At 47.6% G+C, this 21015-nt stretch overlaps 2 protein-coding genes and 1 long non-coding RNA gene across 14 annotated transcripts in view; all 3 read right to left on the bottom strand.

Annotated features, from left to right (window-relative positions):
• KRBOX5 (KRAB box domain containing 5) overlaps window positions 1-13277 on the bottom strand; it is a 49711-nt gene extending 36434 nt beyond the window's left edge. For 2 of the 12 annotated variants that reach the window (XR_010152587.1, XM_063797789.1), the window contains exons 1-3: window positions 12175-12309; window positions 3709-3835; window positions 3108-3203 (exon numbers count right to left, since the gene is read on the bottom strand). Coding sequence is in view for 10 of the 12 variants with exons in the window: in XM_063797789.1 (XP_063653859.1) it covers window positions 3108-3203; window positions 3709-3742 (130 nt within the window). In the remaining 2 variants the exon portion in view is untranslated. Of the gene's footprint in view, window positions 1-3107; window positions 3204-3708; window positions 3836-7415; window positions 12310-12761 lie in introns of those variants that run through there. The other 10 variants (XM_063797794.1, XM_016929760.4, XM_003315079.5 and 7 more) reach the window with 7 other exon arrangements.
• LOC134808804 (uncharacterized) lies at window positions 10936-12324 on the bottom strand. The gene is made up of 3 exons (XR_010152589.1): window positions 12207-12324; window positions 12048-12098; window positions 10936-11967 (listed from the first exon to the last, which is right to left on the bottom strand). It is a non-coding gene; the product is annotated as an uncharacterized LOC134808804 (long non-coding RNA).
• Window positions 13278-14492: 1215 nt separating the features above from the next.
• LOC134808802 (clustered mitochondria protein homolog) lies at window positions 14493-20989 on the bottom strand. Its single transcript, XM_063797797.1, has 5 exons — window positions 20974-20989; window positions 20412-20556; window positions 19992-20025; window positions 19447-19555; window positions 14493-18545 (listed from the first exon to the last, which is right to left on the bottom strand). Exons 4-5 carry the CDS (start codon window positions 19526-19528, stop codon window positions 18175-18177), a joined length of 453 nt encoding a protein of 150 aa, XP_063653867.1. The 5' UTR covers window positions 19529-19555; window positions 19992-20025; window positions 20412-20556; window positions 20974-20989; the 3' UTR covers window positions 14493-18174.
• Window positions 20990-21015: the final 26 nt, after the last annotated feature.

The raw sequence follows: 21015 nt of genomic DNA, 5'->3' as shown, positions 1-21015 counted from the left end.
GACCACAAATAGCCAACACAATCATAAGAAATAAGAATGAAGGTGAAGGCATCACACTTCTTCATTCCAAACTATTACAAAGCTATACTAATAGTGAGTATTATATTGACCTAAAAAGACATATAGACCAATGGGACAGAACAAGGAAACCAAAAATAACCCCATGTGTATAGAGTTAGCACTCTTTGACAAGGGCACCAAGATACACAAAGGGAAAAGGATGGTCTCTTCAATAAATGATGCTGGAAAAGGTGGATATTTATGAGCAAAAGGATGAAATTGAACATTTATACCATATACAAAAATGAACTCAAAAAGAATTAACACTTAAATGTAAAACCAGAAACTGGATAACTTTCAGAAGAAACACAGGGAACAAACTCTTTGACATCAGCCTTGGTACTAATTTTTTAGATTTCACACCAAAAAAGCACAATCAACAAAATCAAAAAACAGAAACAAAAACAAAAACAAAAACAAGCGGGACTACATCAAACTAAAAATTGTCTGCACAGCAAAGGAAACAAAGAACAACATGAAAAGGCAACCTAAGGACTGGCCTAAGGACTGGGAGAAAATATATCTGATACGAGTTTCATATCCAAAAGATGTAAGAATCTCACACAACTCAGTTGCCAGTAAAAGTAAATCTGACTTAAAAATATGCAAAGGACCTGACTAGAAATTTTTCCAGGGATTACATAAAAGTAGCAAACAGGTTTAAGAAAAGGTGCTGAATATAATTAATCATCAGGGAAATGAACATCAAACCTCAATGAGCCATCACCTCACATTTACAGAGAGATAACACAATGAGATATCAGATCATGAGATATCACCTCATACCGTTAGAATGGCTACTATCAAAGAGACAAGCGATCACAAATGTTGGTGACAGTGTGGAGAAAAGGAAACGTTGTACGCCATTGGTGGAAATGTAAATTGATCCAGCCATTATGGGAAAAAGCATAGAGGCTCCTCAAAATATTAAAAATAGAAGTACCATATGAACCTCAATTCCACTTCTAAGTATATACCTAAAAGAAATACAGTCTGGCAGGAGCAGTGGCTCACGCCTGTAATCCCAGCACTTTGGGAGGACGAGGTGTGTGGATCACTTGAGGCCAGGAATTCGAGACCAGCCTGGCCAACATGGCGAAACCCCGTCTCTACTAAAAATACGAAAAAATTAGCCAGGCAGGGTGGCACAAGCATGTAATCCCAGCTACTTGGGAGGCTGAGGCGGCAGAATAGCTTCAACCCAGGAAGCGGAGGTTGTAGTGAGCCAAGGTGGCGCCACTGCACTCCAGCCTGGGCAACAAAGTGAGACTCCATCTCAAAAATAAATAAATAAATAAATAAAATCAGTATGTTAAAGAGATATCTGCACCCCTATGTTCACAGCTGATTATTCAAAATATATAGTGGAATATTATTCAGCATAATGAAGAAGGTAATTCTACCATTTCTGACAACATGGATGAATGAACCAGGTGGAACTATGGTAATTGAATAAGATAGAGAAATACAAATACTGTATAATATCAGTTATTTGTGGAATCTAAAAAAAGGTGAGCTCATAGAAGTAAAGTGTAGAACGGGTCCCAACAGCTGACAGGTGGTAAAACTGGGGAGATACTGGTCAAAGAGTACAAACTTTCATTTAAAAGATAAATTCTGGGGATCTAATGTAAAGCATTATGAATATAGTTTACAATACTCATATATACTTGAGATTTGCTAACACAGTAGATCTTTTTTTTTTGAGACAGAGTCTTGCTCTCTGTCACCCAGGCTGGAGTGCAGTGGCGCGATCTCGGCTCACTGCAAGCTCCGCCTCCCAGGTTCACGCCATTCTCCTGCCTCAGACTCCAGAGTAGCTGGGACTACAGGCGCCCGCCACCACGCCCGGCTAATTTTTTTTTTTGTATTTTTTAGTAGAGACGGGGTTTCATCGTGTTAGCCAGGATGGTCTCAATCTCCTGACCTCATGATCCGCCTGCGTCGGCCTCCCAAAGTGCTGGGATTACAGGCGTGAGCCACCGCGCCCGGCCCACAGTAGATCTTTAATGTTCTCTCCACAAAAAACCTGGCAACTATGTGAGATGATTAATATGTTAATTAATTTATTTGTATTAATCAATACACAATGTATACATATGTAAAATCAAATGATCAGGATGCACCTCTTAAATATATATAATTTACAAGTGTGGGGAAAAAATCCACATGAAAGAAGGAAGGAAAAGAAAAAAGAAAAGGAAAAGAAAGAAAACGAACATAAAGAACACATTCTCGTTAAGCTTCACAGTTAACCAGACAAAATTATAAAATGTTATGAATATATAAGGTAAGAGTTGAAAGTTTACTATATACTGGACAATGTTGTAAGCTTCCCATAGACATTCATTTAGTTAAGAATTCTACATAGTAAGTAATATATTAAATGATTTTAAATCTGTGGAATTTGTGCATACAGAGATTATATTTCTAATCTTAGTTTAGGCTAGGAAAGATGAAAAGTTGAAGTGAAATACAGAATCAGATTTTTTTTTATATTTAGGAAGATGTTTTGCACTCTGATGAATTACTGAGTCTCAATTTTTGTAGGATCATCTGGGAAACCACCATAGGATTAGAAATTAATATACCAGAAAATATGTGACATCTATCCACAGAATTCCTGGGACTTCTGAAAAAAAATCCTACTGTCCATCACTCGCCTCACACACTTCTGATATGAGGCAAAACCAGAACTTTAGAAGTGGTTTCACATAGAGGTAGAAACATGCACAGACTTTCCCAGAGCCCCCAAATCAATGGAAGAACAGTCAGATCACGCAGGCCCTCACAGGCCAAGGGGAGCACTTTGGCTGTCACTGTGAATTTGATGGTGGATCACAGAAGGGTAAGGAGAACAATCAGATAATTTAAGAATATGAGACAGAAGATGTCCCTCTGTGACAGCAGCAAGAGAAAGAAATAAACCCAGGTGTCTCAAAAATCATTTCCACTGGAGAACTTCCCAATCCACACTTCAAGGTCTGGTTCTTTCTTAACCTCTGGACCTCTCGCCCATGTCATCTACTTCATTCACTCCCACCTACCTGGCTGGATGGCTACTGTCTCTGCACTCTTCACATTCCAGGGCTCTTTCCTTTGCTCCAAAAAGGTGATCAGGTCCGGCTTAGAGACAGCGAGACCTGTTTTATTAGAAAAAGTCACATGACTCTTGCTGGGAGTTCTTTAATTGCCAGCTCAGTAGGATACTCAGTAAAGAGGGAACATTATAGAGGATCCTAGAAAATTACTTCCCCAAATACTGTTTCCTGTCAGCTTCTTTAGAATATTCAGGAAGCATTTTAAACACAGGAATCCTGAGCTTCACTTCCAAGTATGACTAAATCAAAAATAAGGAGAAGGAATTAGATTTTAAAGTGTGGGCAATGATAGTTTATGTCACTCAATTTTCTAGAATCACTACTAAACTAGAGTGAAGCTTCTACATCACCTCAAGAAAGAAGGCAAATGTCAAGATCAAACATTAGGAAGTCTTTTCTACAACAAACCCACAATTTTTTTTTCCTGGAAACAGGAATCTGAATTCATTCACATAAAGCATAAGCTCCCAAGTGACATTCTACAAAGGAAAGAAATAAAACCCTTAGTTATTAGATATTAGATATTCCAAAGGCAAGTTATCCTCACCCAGAGAGACCAGGTTTCCGTAGTTCTCTAACATCACATCCCCATATAAAAGCTTCTGATCTGAGTCCAGGTGTTCCCACTCCTCCCGAGAGAATTCTATGGCCACATCCCTGAATGTCAACAGTCCCTGAAATAAAAATAAATAGCACATTGACCATGTGGCCATGGGCAGAGTTCATCACTTGACAAACCAAGATGAAATAAGAGAGCTAAGAAAACTGACTGATTTATATGAGTGACCTGAAATATTCAATAAGATACTTTTAAACACAATAATATTTTCTATGTATTCTCTAACTCTGTGGGAAGAGAATGATACAAAATCCACAAAACCAGTGTAGATACTATGCCTATACGGAATATAAAGTATAAAACTAAGGCATCGAGGCCGGGCGCGGTAGCTCATACCTGTAATCTCAGCACTTTGGGATGCCGAGATGGGTGGATCACCTAAGTTTGAGACTAGCCTGGCCAACATGATGAAACCCCATCTCTACTAAAAATACAAAAAATTAGCTGGGCGTGGTGGCACATGCCTGTAATCCCAGCTACTCAGGAACCTGAGGCAGGAGAATCACTTGAACCAGGAAGTGGAGGTTGCAGTGAGCCAAGATTGCACCACTGAACTCCAGCCTGAGCAACAAGAGCGAAATTCCGTCTCAAAAAACAAAAACAAAAAAACAAAAAACAAAAAACTAACGCATCAAGATAGGAGTACACATTTTTTAGTCTATATTTACATCATCCACAATCAGTTGTATATAATTCTCAGGTGGAAAAGTCATGGTGACTTAGAGGCATACTTCTGAAATTTTATTGTGTTCAGCAATAAACTGCAGAACTGGTTCAAATGCAGATTCTGATTCAGGAGATCTGGGGCTGGGGCTGGGGCTGCGTTTCCGCATTTTTAACAAGCTTACCAGTGACACCAATGCCTCAGGTCCAGAGGCCACACTTTTGAATAGCAGAGAGGTAGAACACTGAAGGAAGAATTCAGGGATGATGTGGAATTGAGAGTTTTATGAAATTTACAGGTTATAACATAATAGCAAGAATAGTAGAATCCTTTTTGAACACTTACTATTTACTAGATGTCATCCTAGCAGTTTTTCATGTATTGATAAAAACCATAAAAATCTATATGAGAAATACTATTCTTCCTCTTTAATAAAAATATTTTGCCGACCCTTCCCCTCTCTGTCTCAAGCCTGAAAAAATTTTTTTTGCCAAATATCTAGTATATAGTAGAGCTTATTTTATTATTTATTTATTTATATTTATTTATTTTTTTATTTATTATTTTACCCCAGTATCTAACTTAGAATTCATTTTAAAGGGACATACAGGCCAATATGCAGAGATAAGTAAAAAAGAATGTTCAGAGCAGGTGTCACAACTGAGAAGAAGATGAAAACAGGAAGGCAGCAACACAAAACTGATCAAATGATGCTTATGTCACACGCACATATGTACATAGAAATGGTAACTATACATACATGAAAAGTGACAGAACATTTCTTAATTAAGAAATATTTTAAATTGTGTTAAAACTATAAAACTCTTTATGGATGATGGCTTTTTCTGTTTTTTAACAAACTATGAAGACTAACACATTCAATGACATAAACTAAAATAAGAGCTTGTGTTTCTGAGTCTAGTTCTTTTCCCCAAGTTTTTATTTATTCTAAGTGCTGTTATATTTTAGAATTTTAAGACAGTAGATATATTAATTATATGTTAATTGTTATCTTTCTCTGAAAATACAGAGAATAAAGGAGTGTATGCTTGTGAAATTAGTAAATTAAAATGGAAACCTACAGAAGTGAGGCTTGTTTCAGAATTTCCAGTTTCAAAAACCAGTATTTACGGTCAACAAATGTGAGAGCCTTCACTCTCCAAAGCAACCCACAAGCAAAGGGAAACTAAAGAGAAATGGCAGTCTCTGGATTAAACATGATGGTTTACACGCATCACTCAGTAAATCCTCCCTCCTAGAAACCCATTAACAACAAAGAGAAAAATAACTAGTGAAGGAATCTGGCAGAGAGCACCTGAACCAGGTGAATGAAGTTAGCATCGACTGTAATGAGACGAATTGGTATCAGTGCTCACGCACTGATGGACCCATAATCGTTGTATATTAGTGGGGGAAAAAAGTAAATCATAATCTGGGTATAATAATAAACAGAATATGTGGAGGAACATACAGGTGGCCATATTTCTTAAAACTGGCCATGTGACTCTACTTAGAAGCCTGAGCTGAGAATCACTTAACTAAGCATTCCCTCTCAAGCTTCAATATGCATACACATCATTTGGTATTCTGGGGCCCGTGCTAAGTACTGTGATTCTGCAGGTTTGGAAAAGTTCCATGAATTGGCTTAAGGCCCATAATCAGTAGCACACAGCTAGAGGAAGTGGGCACAAAACACAGGGTCCCTTACACACAATACTCTAATCACAACGCAAATACTTTTCATTCACAGCAAGGACCATCAACCACTGTCCTGAAAAATCACATCCTTTGCCAGCCATTTAAAGTCTACAGAGGCTGGAGAGGACAGTAACATCTAAGTCAGCATTTGGAAAACAGCATGGATACATGCATTAAAGCAGTGTTTACTGAGCTTGTACTATGTGCTCACAGTATGCACTGTGCTGGCAACATCACATGGTGTGAGTTAAGCCATATAAACCCCTGGGATGTGGGTCCTGAGTATCCCATAATTCCCAGCAGGATTTAGATAATGGCCTAGCCTTTCTCTCTCTTCTTCTGTTTCCCTGTCACTATAAAAGCTAACTATAGACAGATGGGAGGGATACGGAAAAGAAGGGTGAAGTTTAGTTCATAAGGATTTCTCACTGTAGTCTTTACATTGACTTTGTTACTACTTGTGAAGCAACTACTGGGTCTGCAGGAATGGAAAAAGGTTGCCAGGTGGGATGTCTCTAGAAACACCGTTCTCAATGAAGAAAAAAATTCAGGCCCCCATATTGTCCTTTGCTCCCATTTAACTGCTTTTGGGTTTGGGGAAATTGTGAGCACTAGCTCTGGAGAACCAGCAAGAGCAACCACTCAGAAGTCTGATCTCCAACAAACAGTTCTGTGAGGGTAGGCTCCAAGGTGGGGCCAGACCTGAACCAAGCTCAGAAGAGGGTGCATTTGGGCAGGGTTGGGGCAGAGCAAGGCTAGGGACACGGGGCAGGTCCTAGGCTTCCCATCTCTATGTTGCTGATTTAAGTCCTGTCTTTCCTAAGCCTGGCCACAAGAACTTGACTCCCAGAGTTTTTCTGATTTTTGACCACAAGAACTTGACTCCCAGAGTTTTTCTGATTTTAACTGTTTGTTTCATCCTTAAGTATTTTGTAAATCCATTAACAAGCAATTTAATCAAAACATGTAGGGCCTTCTGGGAAAATTATATTAAAAAGCTAATCAAGAGAAAATCAATAGAAATAATAATAACAACTCTTCTGTCCATGGGTGGCCCTCCAGATCGTGACATCAGAACTCACAAGGTCAAATAAGGACAGTGTCCCAAATCAAGCCCAAGTTCCCTGTATACCTCCGTGCTTGCACCAGATCACATGATGCTGAATTTGGCCATTATCCATCTGCTCTAGACTGAAAGTTCCCGGATGGTAGGGACTATGGCTGCTACAAATGTTTTTCTAATGGCCATATGAAATGGAAGCAATTGGTTTACCTATCAGTAGGAGTCTCCAGAACTCCTCTTTGTTCTTCGTCCACGTATTAGAAAACTGGAGCAAATCCCATTTGGATACCAAATAAAGAGATTCCTTCTGTGAGTGGAGGAACAAATCCTGGATGATGCATTCCTTTCCTTCTGAGATGGAAAGAAATTAGACCCTGTTGTCAGCCTGACCTCAGTCTGCATGGGACATCACCAAATGTCCCAAGGACTCCAAGGTGCTGGTGAGGGAGTTCCTGGTGATCCTGTGCTGATGCCCCAGTAGTGATTTGGGCAGGAGAGACTCAGGCTGACTCTGTGGGGCCAGGATACAAAGTGGAACTGCCCCAGTGGAGCCACAGATTCTGGATCCATGTGTAGTATTACCTATACCTGATCAGCTAACTCTTGGGTACAAGAAAGGACAAGATTACCCTACTCCAGTAACACAGCTCACAGGTAGGTATAGCTTCACTCACGGCTCTGGACAGTTGTGGCCCTGCCCTCCCTCTGCTAAGGTGCTGCTTTACACTTACAGATTCTGCCACCATGTTCTGCTTAGACCAGAAGGCCCTCACAGAACTGCAGCAGCTCACTGGACAAGATCTAGAAAACTTGAAAGACCCCACACAAAAAGTAGGGCTTTACAAGGTCTATGTCAATCTCTCATAATGCAGAAAATGTCCCCTGGATTTTCTATACGTCCTCAGTCCAAAGTCTGGCCCTGTCTTGTGGATCCCAGGTGGAGACCAGCCTTTATGTGCAGACTCCAGGTGGAATCAACCTGGCTCTGCATTCTTGGGTGTTACTGTGAAGAAAACTAGAGGAGACAGCCCCTCAGGAATTCTGCTCTCACACATCCTGGAGAACCCCAGGACCTGGGTTCAACATTTGGAGCTACAGATTTAGGTGCTGGAGGGGCAGAGAAGTGGCACGCACCTTCTGCACATTCATGGGCATTTGGGCAAGAGGATGAGGGGAATGTTGAGATTCTCAGGCCTACTCAATGCATGTGTGTGCCTGGTTGGTTTCCAGCCCCCATGGTCGTCTCTGAATCGGTTTCAGGTCTGAAGATGCCAGGGGCACGGAAAGACAGAGCTGGAATGGCTAACTGATGCCCTGTGAACTTATTTTTGTAGAAATCTGGCCAAACTCTTCTAGAAGGGATTAAAGATTCCAAACAAGCAGAAAGACCATTCTGCCTGCAGATTTTCGGGGCAACAGGCACTTTGCTGCACAACTGTGGGTTGTGACAGGAAGTCTTAGAGGGAATATCCCCTCTAGAGTGAGGCCTGGTGGGCACCTTACATTTCTCAGTGTTTGGGAAATATAATTAAAAACAGAATCACGAGAAAAACGATGCACAATGGTAGAAAAGAAAGAAAACTGTTCTATGACACAATGAGACCAGAATGTGAAGGACATTACAGGCAATCTGCTAAGAGATTGGAAAAACACTCACTCATGAAAAGTCACCATAATTAGTCCTCAATAGAAGACCTGACAGCACCATTTGTCAGATAAGAGTTCATCCTAAATTCACCTGGGAATTGGGAGGCCATCTGTGGTTTTTATTTGGCTATAGTTAAAGGAAAAATAAACTTCATGTCTTCGAGACAGGTAGGTACATTTACAACTTAGAGCCAGGGGCCTGAAGGTAGATGCCTGCTCTCCTAAAGAAACTGTAAGATACGGCTCTATCTTCTTTGCTACCTATAGTTCAAATCAATGATTCCCAGTTCCTAGAGAAAGAATGTTCCGAATCAAAGACTGACAGCCAGGCACAGTGGCTCACGCCTGTAATCCCAGCACTTTGGGAGGCCGAGGCAGGCAGATCACCTGAAGTCAGGAGTTTGAGACCAGCCTGGACAACATGGTGAAACCCCATCTCTACTACAAATACAAAAACTAGCCCTGCGTGGTGGCAGGCACCTATAATCCCAGCTACATGGGAGGCTAGGCAGGAGAATCGCTTGAACCCAAGAGGCAGAGGTTGCAGTGAGCCAAGAACGCACCACTGCACTCCAGCCTGGGCAACACAGCAAGACTCAAAAAAAAAAAAAAAAACAAAGACTGACAAAAGACAAAAGATCTGTTTAGCTGTTACAATGATTTAGACATATTTCCAAAAGGCAGAAAAAAACTTACATACAAAAATTCTCTAAAGTAAATGATTCAAGAAAAGGAAGGAGAGAAATATGTCTTCCCTTATTTTCAAGAAGGGTTAAGTCTCATATTTTTAATTTGTATTTGTTCTCACAACTGGGAGATGTAGGGCCATAATCTTGAATTAATGGACATCTGAATTCCAGCAGGCGCTAGATTCAGGCACCTGAGGATTTGCCTTGGACACACCGCATGCACATAAAAAGGGGTTTGTAGGCCAGGCATGGTGGCTCACGCCTGTAATCCCAGCACTTTGGGAGGCAGAGGCAGGTGGATCACTTGAGCCCAGGAGTTCGTGATGAGCCTGGGAAACATATTGAGACCCTCCCTGTCTCTACAAAAATTGCAAAAATTAGCCAGGTGTGGGGGGCACACGCCTCTAGTCCCAGTGATTGGGGAGGCTGAGGTGGGAAGATCACCTGAGCCCGGGGAGGTCAAGACTGCATGATCATGCCACTGCACTCCAGCCTGGGCGACACAGTGAGAGACCCTGTCAGGGTTTGTGGGGAAGTTAAAAGGCAGAAGGGAAGGTGCTACTAAGAACTCTCACATGGGGGGCAGTGCAGAACTGGTGGAAGGACTGGTTTGTGCTACAGATACTGGCCCAGGCAAGGCTATGCTCTGACTTACTCCTGTGTCCATGCAGGCAGATGAGACTATGACTGGGTGGTCCACAAGCCTAGGTTGATGGACGGACTGCGTTGCTGCTGCAGTTTCAGGGTCTGGGGGCAAGGATAAGCCAGGAGTCCTCTAGGCACCTGTATGGGAATTTTGGCAGGAAACTCTAGGAGCAAAGGTGCTATGGGCACAATTCCTGAGGGTCATGTCTTGTCCTGAAAGGGGCATGGCGACGCCAGTGCCTAGTGGGTGTGTTCAGAGTGGGTGGGAATTATGTGGTGGCAGCACAGTGGGGGCAGGGGTCTGTTCTCAGAACTTCTTCCCTTTCTGTCCTCAGTCGCTTCTCACCCTGGGAGGAGACATGGAATCACAGGACAATGTGTAGGGTGACAGTCTGTGTGCAGGGGAATACAGCCTCCCTTCCTGGAGACACCCAGAGTCTCTCTCCAGCCCAGGTCCCTGTGCTATCTTTTTTAAGGCACTAACTGTGTGGAGTTTGCTGAACACCAGCCAATTCTCCAACACCAACTGGTTGTCCAACAACTCAATTCTGACAGCACCCAGAGGCAGCACAGACCCCACAAGTTCAGAGTTCAGTGCCACAACACTGCCCCTCTACAGATGCCAGTCAAATTCCCCAGGGGCCATCTATACTTCTGAGCTACTGCCTATAAGTTAGGGCCTCCCATAATACCCTACTCAAGTTCATTAATTTTATACAAGGATTCACAGAACTCAGCAAAGACTGTAATTGCATTGACCAGTTTATTATAAAAGATACAACTCAGCCTAATGGAAGAGATGTGTAGGGCAAGAGAAAGGAGTGGGGAAAAGATGGAGTAGGTAGTTAACCCTGAGAAGCAGCTGTGATGAAAGAAATCCCCCTTCCTTTTTGTTCTTCAAGAGCAGCTTACTGCAAAGAATCTTCTTCCTGTTATGACTTAGATGATGCTCCCTGTTTTAGGTATCACAAAGCCACAAACTCTCCTATTTCCTTTTTTTTCCCCCTCATAAGCAATTAAATAAAGAGTTTTATCTTCGATGGTCAAAACAAAATATGTGTTAACCAAAGTTGCTTAAATTTCTCCCCTTCTCCAAGGTGCCTGAGGTTTGTCCCACCCACAGCCTGAGTCAACATTCAACCCCTCTTTATGCCCCTCCTAAGAACAGGCTGACTTCAGGGTGAAACATTCTCTGATCAGGGATCGGATTTAGCCCAGGAGTCGTGCCCTTCCCCTCCCACCTTGAATCATGTTTGCTCCTCCCTATGAAAGAAAGGCCTTTTCTGCTTCAACTGTGAGATCCACAAATATCTTACAGTTGGTGCTTTCCTCCTCTTGCAATACTCCTTTACAATTAAGGCACTTCTTACCTATATCCAGATGTTTTATTTGACCAAGTCAAGAAACAGCCCCAGGACACTAACAATTCCACCCTCAGAAAGAGCTTCCCAATCTCCCTTCCAGCCCAACCTCGACCACATCCGCCTGTGAATCCCCTGCTTTCCAGAACTCTGCAGCTTCTCCCAGTAACAAAGGGCTCCCTCCATGGCTGCTGTGAACCTCAGGGACACCTGAAGGGGGCGCTCCCCAAGAAGAACTAACTGGGCCTTCAATGACCTCCTTTTGCAGGCTCAAATAAGACGGAGGTCTTCTATGCCTAGTCAGGGTTATTCCACACACCCGCTTCTCAGTTCGCAGGCTCTGTCTTTCAGGTCCATCGAGGTGGGGTGCCTTCTTCCCATCTCATCAGCTCTCCACAAGCATCTAGCGAGCTCTAAAACCTACCCCAGGATAGCAAACGTCAGACCTTCCTCCACTCTCCTGGCACTGCACGCCTTCTGGAGAGGGCTGCCAATCCTACCTCAACTGAAGGAACAAGAGCAGGTGCCCAGCCAATCAGATGTTCAGTGACCTAACAGGTTTCAGGAAAATAGCAAAATCACTCAAAACAGTTTTTATAGAAAGGAAGGAAACTGTAAGGCACTTACACTTTATACTTCAACAGGTAAGGCCAAAATACCTCTTTCGAGCAAGAAACATGTCATTTAATGATTTCCATAATAGCAGATCATTTAGTATATGTGAACACTTCTAGGAGGTGCCAAGTCCTGTCTCATAACATTTGGCATTAAAGTCGGACATCCAGATAGCAGTAGAATATGGAACACAGATATCCACTGTCACAAATCCTCCACTGCAAAAGAGAGGACCTGATATTTTAATGAATGTTTGTAATTGACCAATTAATCTAGCACACTTTCTGTGGAAATGTATTCGTTTTCTACAGCCATAGTGGAAGAGAGATTGTCCCTATTTCTTTTCCCCAGCAGCATTCCTAAGCTAAGCCCTGGGATTTTGAAATCGCTGCTCCAGAGGACCCTAAACCACAAACCACGGCGGCAGGCTTCCCATTTCACCAATCGCTGTTTACCTAAATCAACCCTTTAACGCTTTAAGGGTGACTCCCCTTAGTTTGTAAGAGGAAAAAGGAGACTGGGACACCACGGGGCACAGTATCTTCCCACACACGAATCACACGCCGACCCGGGGTTTCCCGAGACCCTCACGTTCTCACCGCACAATCTGGGGAGACGCCGGGCTGCGGCGACCCAAAGACGGCTCCGGCCAGGGCGGAGGTCGCTCTGCGGGGTCGGGAGAGGACCGGACGCGCGGGGTCCCGGCTGCCGGCCCGGCCGCCATCTTGCGGCGGAGGGGACCAAGGGCCGAGTTGCGTCCGCGGGGACTCAGGGCCCAGACCCCGGAGCTAACCTCTGGGAGGCCCGAGTGCCCCCAAAGAGGGTTCCCGCCGCTTCCGACCGCCCCTCTCCCTCTTCTGGGGAACCCCGACCTGGCACATTCACCATTTCCCAGCTTCCGGGATGTCCTGGCGTCTGAGCTACGGATCTCCCAGTGCCTGCCGGTCACAGAGTAACAGAGGTTCCGTCTATTCTCAGAACGCGAAGCCGCCTTGGCCTCCCAGATGGAAGGACTGGGAGACCCTGGTGAAGAGACTGAGCTCTTACTGCAGCCAACAAAGGCCACCGCCAAATCCCGGAAGCCGCCCCTGCTCTCCGGCTGCTCCCGATTGGACGATTTCCACTCCGACGCCACTGATTGGGTAAACCTCCAGGCCCCGCCCTCTCATTCGTTCTGCTTTTTGAATGGGAGACAGGCTCATTGAGGTGGGGCCACCTGCTGAGGGTATTACAGCTAATTTAAGGGGTGAGCTTGGACTTGAAATGCACTTGCTTTCCCGTACCTGGTTTTGCTTGTATAAGGCATCTTATTAGCTAATTAAGTTTAAGAAGGAGGGCATTTGGGCACCTTTAAAACAACTTTTTAACCGTTCTAATAACACAGGAAAGACCCTCATCCCATCCTTAGCACCTCTCATCACAGGGTACCCCACTGCTCGGGACATAACTGTGGGACTGCAGAGGAAACTGCTGGGGTTTTTGGGGAGCATGCAGGAGGCTTCAATGGCCAAGGTAACGGTGGCTTCCCTTGGGTGTCACTTAAAATCTTGGGGTCAGGGACATCTTTTATCCAGTTGGCTCAGGGAAACTAACAGACAGGAGGATTGTAATTTTTTTTTTCTTTTCTGAATTTCAAAGACATAAAGGACTATCCATGCATCCCAAAAGGCATTCAATTATACATAAGGCTGAGGGCCTCCCTGCTCTGGAGAGGGATGGCCTGGCAGCCACCAGCTGCAGTGAGCTGAGATAGTGCCACTGCAATGAGACTTAAACTTGCCCTCTTGTAGACAGGCCACCTCCACACACCCGCTTCTCACATCGCAGGCTCTAACCCTCCAGTCCATCAAGGTGGGCTGCCTTCTTCCCATGTCATTAACTCTCCACAAGCATCTAGTTAGCTCTAAAACCTACCACAGGATGGCAAACGTCAGACCCTCCTCCACTTTCCCGGCACTGCACGCCTTCTGGGGAGTGCTGCCAATCCCACCTCAACTGAAGGGACAGGGGCAGGTGCCCAGTCAGATGTTCAGTGACCTAACAGGTCCAGCATGCCCAGGGCCTGACCCCACAGCCTAGCACCCCTCCCCCACCTGGCCTTCAATCCAGCCTTTTTCCTCCAATGACGGGATGTTCACCTGTGCCACAATCCCATTAGTCTAGTGACGGGGCCAGGTAATTCCCAGCTGAGTGCCTGTGACTCCACCCTCTTACTTCCCACTCAGGTGACATTACAAGCATAACCTTGAATTTGAGCTAATTTATACATATTCCTCTCCTAGTAACCTGTTTGACAACAGCCCTCACAATCCAGAGACTGGGGCAGCAGGTTTCAAAACCTCACTTTATTCCAATGTGAAATAAAGACATGATGGTTTAAAAATGAGAAAAAGTTCCTGATAAGCTGTGGGGGTGCTTCACTTGCCAGCTCATGCCCATTCCCTCTGAAACAAGGTGTCTGTTACCCATAAGCAGCTCTCTGTAAAGCCCCAGGTAGAGGTCACAGCTGGACGTGGCTCCCTCAGGCTCACAGGGTAGCAATCTCCTCCCCCAGTCCAGGCTTCCACAGCAGGCATGGACAGGTGCAGAGAGGGAGTGGCCATGGCCTGTGGGGTCCCCTGCCACCCTCAGAGCTAGTCTCTGCAGAAGGTGCTGTGTGGCAAGCAGCAGGGCTCCACAGAGAGGTGACAACCCTTCCTGTGTCTGCAACCTTTCCCCAGGATCCATGATTCAACCCTGGCTCCCTAGGCCCCTTACCCAGCACACCCTCCGTGTGTCAGGCAGCTCAGGTTAAAATGGGGAGAATGATATATTCTGACTGTAGACCCGAAGGTTCTGTCCATCTGGGGTACAGGGAGTAGGGACGCCAGTCAGAGCCTGTGGCAGCGCCTCCTCCTGGGCCTGAGGGCAGACAGGCCAGGGCTGGGCACAGGGACATCTGGGGGACCACCACTGACAAACCTGTCCCTCTCAGCCTGGAGCTACGGCCAGGCCAATCATGATTAATAAAACCACTGCAGCCTTCATCCTGCCACAAAACTAAAGTGGACCCCAACCCCCAGCCCTGCCACAAAGCTCTGCTCCCCATCTTTTTTGGCTTAAAACTTAGACATTAAGCCAGGTTGGGCCTGGGAGTTGTGGCAGTAAAACCAGCAGCCATAACGTCAACCACGCAAATGAGCTGAGGAATCCCATCTGCACATCATCCACTCAGAACTGCCTCGGAGCAATGCACAGGCTGGGACAGATCAATACTCATGGCCATGGATGCACTCCACACCCCTGCTGGAAGATGGAGAGGCTGAGGGGAATATGGGGAGCCCGAGTGGCCCCTCAGCTGGAAACTGAGGACCGTACATGCCATTCACAGGTCTTCAATTAGGCCTTTGCATCTTTAGGCTTTGATGAATCAGTGCAAAAGCATCTTTTGGGGGGCATGCAGGCTGGGGACCCAGGAGGATGGTGGGAGTGGAACGTGGAAGAGGGGCCCCCTTCTCCTGGAGTCTGCATCGCTAACATCAGGGCCACTGACTGTCTCTCTCTCTCAATCCCTGCAAGCTCAAGGAAAAAGGATCCTTGGCAGCCACAGGGCTGGGAGCTCAGTTCCTCTGGCCCCATGGGCTCAGATTCAGTGGCCATAGGGGTCCCCAGCCCTAGCTGTTTTTTTGGTTTTGTTTTTTTGAGACAGGGTCTCACTCTATCACCCAGGCTGGAGTGCAGTGGCACAATCATGGCTCACTGCAGCCTGGACCTCTCAGGCTCAAGCTATCCTCCACCTCAGCCTGCTGAGTAGCTGGGACTACAGGTCGCGCCACCACACCAGGCTAATTTTTGCTTTGTGCAGATGGGGTTTCGTCGTGTTTCCTAGACTGGTCTCCAACTCTTGAGCTCAAGTGATCCACCCACTTCAACCTCCCAGAATGCCCTATCCCTGTTTTTCTGGATTCCTGGAGCTAGTGACGCTGCACCACCTCTGCTTTCAGATTCTCCTAGTCTTCTGGGTGAGTAGAAGGTGGGAGAGGAGGTAGGTGTCAGACTGGGCCAGGGCCCTGGGCCCCCGCTAGCTTGGTTAAACTCCCACTTGGGACAGATCAGGTTCCGTGCCATATTCAGTGAGACGCGTGGAACAAGTACTTCCCTCCCAAAAGCATAAAGATCCCTAATTGCTGACAGTCAGGATTCCATGCACTTGACTTGGCCTAGGGCCCAGTTGCCTCTAACCCTCTCACCCAGTTCCAATCGCTGCACTCTGTGGCCTCCCTGCCACCAGATTAGGTGTAGACAATGGGTGTGGGACAGGGCTGCTGACACCCCTGGCTGACCAAACCCCTTTCCCACACTGAGGAGAGAAAAAGCAGGAGGTTAGGGGCTCCCAAAGGCAGCACTGCTTGTGACAGCACCGCGGGAGTCCTCAGGGCCTGCTCCTAAGGCACATTTTGCACTGGAACCACAGGCAGCCTAGGAAGGAATAAAGCCACTCCTTAGGAACTGAAATGGAAGATCACCAAGATACATTGTTAAATGAAGTAAACAATAATAACCTTCATCCGTGGCATGCCACAATTCCAAAGAAAAAAAAGAGGGGGATAAAGATCACATGGAGTATTTCTGGAAGGATTCACAAGGAAGTTCTCATCACTGGCTACACTTTTCAATTTTGAGCCATGTCAGCCTATTACATATCTTAAAAAACTAAAGGCCAACTTCTAAATAGGGAGCCATGGAGGGGCCTCAGCTGAGAAGAATGAAGAGGACATCACCGATGACCTGGAGCTGCTCCAAGACGCTGGCCATACTGGGGGCTGTGAACTGAGGGGCCGTGGGGGGATGAGCTGTGAGTGAGGCTCATCCTACCCAGGCCGGGTGGGGGCCCAGCTCCACCCAGGGATATAGCTGGAGGGGCAGGATGCTGGCACTGCAGCCGACCAGTATCTCCCATTCACAATGTGCTGCTGGGCCATGGCCTGCTGGGCCGGGCACTTGAGGATCTCGGAGCTTTCCTTCTCTTGGTTCTCACCAAAAAACAGGGGAGAGAGCACAGGCAGGAAAGGATTAGCTGCCCACAGCCTACAGGCGCAGCTCAACCCACCGGCCCTGCCACAGCCCACCTGGGCCTTATAGATGGTGTCAAATTCCTTCTTCTGCTACAAGCCGGACCAGAACTCAGCTTTGCTCTCACAGACCCAGGCAACAAGGTGGTGGCTGCCAGATCTCCCCAGACAGGAAGAAGACAGCCAGAGTATAGAGGTCGGGGAGAGAGGGTCCACATTCAGACCAGGACTTCCAACAGAGACAGGAATGCCACTGGCTTCTGGAAAAGAGTTACTTGTGGTGTGGGAAATTTAACATGGCCAACTCCTAAGCACTAAAAACCAGCAGCACCAACACTCAGGGACTGTGACCTTCACAACCCAGCCAGTGACTTCCAAATGCTCCTTAGGAGAACAGCACAGCTCAGCTGGGTCACTGGTTTGACTGCTTGCTGGCTTGCAACCAACACAAAGCTCCAGATTCTGCATCTGGGAGCCTGATGGCAGGTGGGTGGGGGATGGGAAAGGGGCTCTAGTGAGTGTGGCCAAAATGAGCTCTTCTTCACTGTCCAGAGCTTCTCTCTTCAATGATCCAGCCCCAGAACAACCCAGGGTGCCCGTGCCCGCAGCAGAGTGCAGCTGGCTGCAGCCTCAGCCTCACAGGGCTGCTCCTCAACTGTGCTCCACAAAGACATCCACCAGCTCCTGGCACAAGCGACAGAACCTGTGCCTGTGGGTGCAGGGGAAGCTGGCATGGGAGCACTCCTCTGGCAGCTCCTTGTGGGGCACAGGCAGGAAGCTGAGGTCAGGGGGAGGGGGCTCAGCAGGTAGTATCTGTCATTGCCAGTGACACCCTTGCCCTCAACCGAGAAGAGCTCCGCCTCATCGTTGCAGTGGTTGAGCATGCAGTGGCACAGGGTCTTGAGCAGTTAACTCATGCTCCAGCAGATCCAGGCAACACGATGGGGGCCACACCACCATCTTACAAAGTCAGTGGAGCCATAGATGACACTCTGCTCCTGGTCCCACTCCAGGATGCCAGGGATGAGGACTGGAACCTGACCCAGTAGCTGCGGTCATCCACCTCTGCTGTGTCCAGCGTGTACAGACCCTCCATGTCCACTGCCTTGTGCGGGTGCTCACCGTTCAGGTCATTGGTGAATGCTATGGAGGCTGCCACATCCCTGGCAAAGTCCTTGTAGTGGCCACTAATGACAAAGCCCAGGCTGAAGATGATGCGGCTCCACATGAACATCTGCAGCTTGGTCTCCTCACTGGGACTGATGGCCATGACGATGCCTCCCTGACTACCATGGCGCCCCATGTGGCTGCCATTCTGAAGTTGCTGTGTACCTGGGAGGGACCAAGGCTGGGAGGGTGAGAGGCCATGCCCACAAAAGCCTCAGGCTACATCCACCTGGTCCAGCTCGCCAAGATGGGAGAGGCAACCAGGCCTGCCTTGGGAGCCAGAGACCCTTGCCTCAGTTTCCTTATATTTAGAGAAGGGCAAGAAAATCATTTCTACAAAAAACTAAACACTTATGCTTAAAGAGGCACAGAGTTTAGTGGCTACCAAGGAGTATGAGGGCTGCGGCAGGTTTGGGATCCACCAGCTATGTGCCAGGCAAACCAGGGCAGGTAACTTCAGACCCAGTTTCTTGTCTATGCAACGATGATGATGGAAAGTATTGACATTTACAAGGGGTCCAAAAGATTATAGGAAATAATGCTTATAAAGCACTTGGACTCATCCTGGTAAAGTTAGTACCCAAGAAATTTTGGCTGTTACTTCTTCCATGTTACAGAGTAAGTTTAGGAGAGATTTTTTTTTTTTAACAATTATTTTTTCCTCATTTCTCTCAGTAACCGCACTAATGACTGTTAAGTGCCAGCAAGCTGCAAGTGCTGCCAATGAGCCCCTGCCCTAGAAGGGCTACAGTTGGGCACCATGTGCTCAGGGGAGGGCCCCATGGCAGTCAGTGGAGGGTGGGAAGCTGGATGGCCCTGGCCACTCAGCCCAGGTAGCAAGGAGGGCCTTCTCCTCCCAAGGACTCAAAGTCTCAGAGGCCGGAGAAAGGTGGGGGATGGTCTCCCAGGAAGCAGAATGCTAGGCCTTGCAGGGCAAACCTGACGGGCCTTCAGGGCACCTGACAGGGCTGGGACTGCTGGCTTCCCTCACTTCTCTCCCGAGCACAAGAAAACCTTCCAGCAGGAGCCAGGTGGGCCTGAGGCTGTGAGGCTGTCACTCACTCACCAGGGGATTCAGGCACCTTGAACATGGCTTTTTCTTGAAGCAGCTGCTCAGGTTGGTTCTTGTTGGGTAGGTCCCTCATCATCTGCAGCTCCTCGTTCCAGTACTGGGGCTGCAGAGGGACCAGGGAGGGAGACATGGGCTCAGCCTGTGCACTGCAACCTGCTCTGGGAAGTCCCTTCTCCTCTCTCCCCACAGACAGCCCCAGACTCCCCAATGAACAGACCTGTGGGGAGCCTCAGGGAAGTGCACAGAACCCCACCTGGCACCCAGGAAGGAAGGGGGTTCCCACTGAGGACCAGGCCAGGTTACAGGCCCCTATGCAGGAATGTGCTCCTCACAGCCCAGCCTTGAGGTGCAGATGCCTCTCCACACTGCAGTCCACAGTGTACTCCGTCACAGGGGCCATCCAGCTGCACACCTGGAATGAGGTGGCCCCCTCTCGAATGGGTGGTACTGGACCTCAAGGCAGGCAGGGGAAAGGCAGATGGGGCCACCCACCAATCTCAGGACGCTGCCACAGGCTCCTTCTTCATCGAGGCCCTCACCTGCTCTGGGTTCTCCTGGCCCTGAGATGCTGCCCTGAAAGGCGAGTCAGAAGCACATGGGCGCTGCTTCAGGGCTGCTCTAGCCAGAGCTGGCTCACAGCTCCCTAGAGGGAGACTTGGGCACTGGGGGCCCGGGGACAATTTCTTTGGGCAGAAGCACTGAGTTTGGGCTAGCCAAATCATCCCAGACCCCTGTGTGACATGAAGCGGGGCAGGAGCAGACGGGGCAAAGGCACTCCCCTTCCCCTGACGCAGGGCACAATGTTCTGTAAAAGGCAGTCAGATCTGGCAGAGCAGCTCCCCTGCGAATTGCTTAGGAAGCGGGGGCTGCTGGGCTTGGGGTTGAAGTGACAGGCTGGAGACCTACAAGGAGAGGGTGGTCCCTGAGTGGGTGCCCCTGGTAGGCTGGCAGGGACTCACTGGTTATGGTAAAATCCCTGTGTGGATGTGGTAATGCTACCTCGCTGGTCCTCGGCTGTGATCACAAACAGGTACACAAGGTCCTGTGCATCTTGCAGTTCCCAGGGGACAGGTACCAGCCGCTCACGGCGAGCACTTTCAGGGGCTGCAGGAATGGCCAAGCATGAATGGGCCAGGCCTCCTGGTGTGTGGTCCTCCACCCACCCGGGGACCCTCTTCCTTGCTCCTCCCTGGAGTCCCACCTTTTAGTCACTGTTCTGGGGCTGCAGGGGACACAGTGGCTGTTCCAGGGTCCCTAGCAGGATGTACTTGGGTGGTGTGCAGTCGGTGGGGTCCATCTCCAAGTCTTTCTGCTCCTGCCGTCTGTGGGACCCAAGGCTGGTGGTCAGCACACGGGCACCCAGGGCCAGCTGCCTCTAACTGTGGCCCTGGTCTGGGTTCCTCAGGCCCAGGTCCCTCCAGGTGGAAAGGCCTGGCCTTAAGCCCCCTTCGTCAGCCTCTGGCCTCCTTGTTCCCTGCCCCTCTGCCCCCTGCCCAATCTCTGGCCCCAATGCCTCCACACCTCTCAGGCCACTGTCAGTGAAGACGCTCAGGAAGGACAAGG

The sequence above is a fragment of the Pan troglodytes genome, chromosome 18 (genome assembly GCF_028858775.2).
Source record: "Pan troglodytes isolate AG18354 chromosome 18, NHGRI_mPanTro3-v2.0_pri, whole genome shotgun sequence".
NCBI classification, from domain to species: Eukaryota; Metazoa; Chordata; class Mammalia; order Primates; family Hominidae; genus Pan; species Pan troglodytes.
The sequence above is the reverse complement of the archived record's forward strand: the minus strand, read 5'-3'. Positions and strand labels throughout refer to the sequence as shown.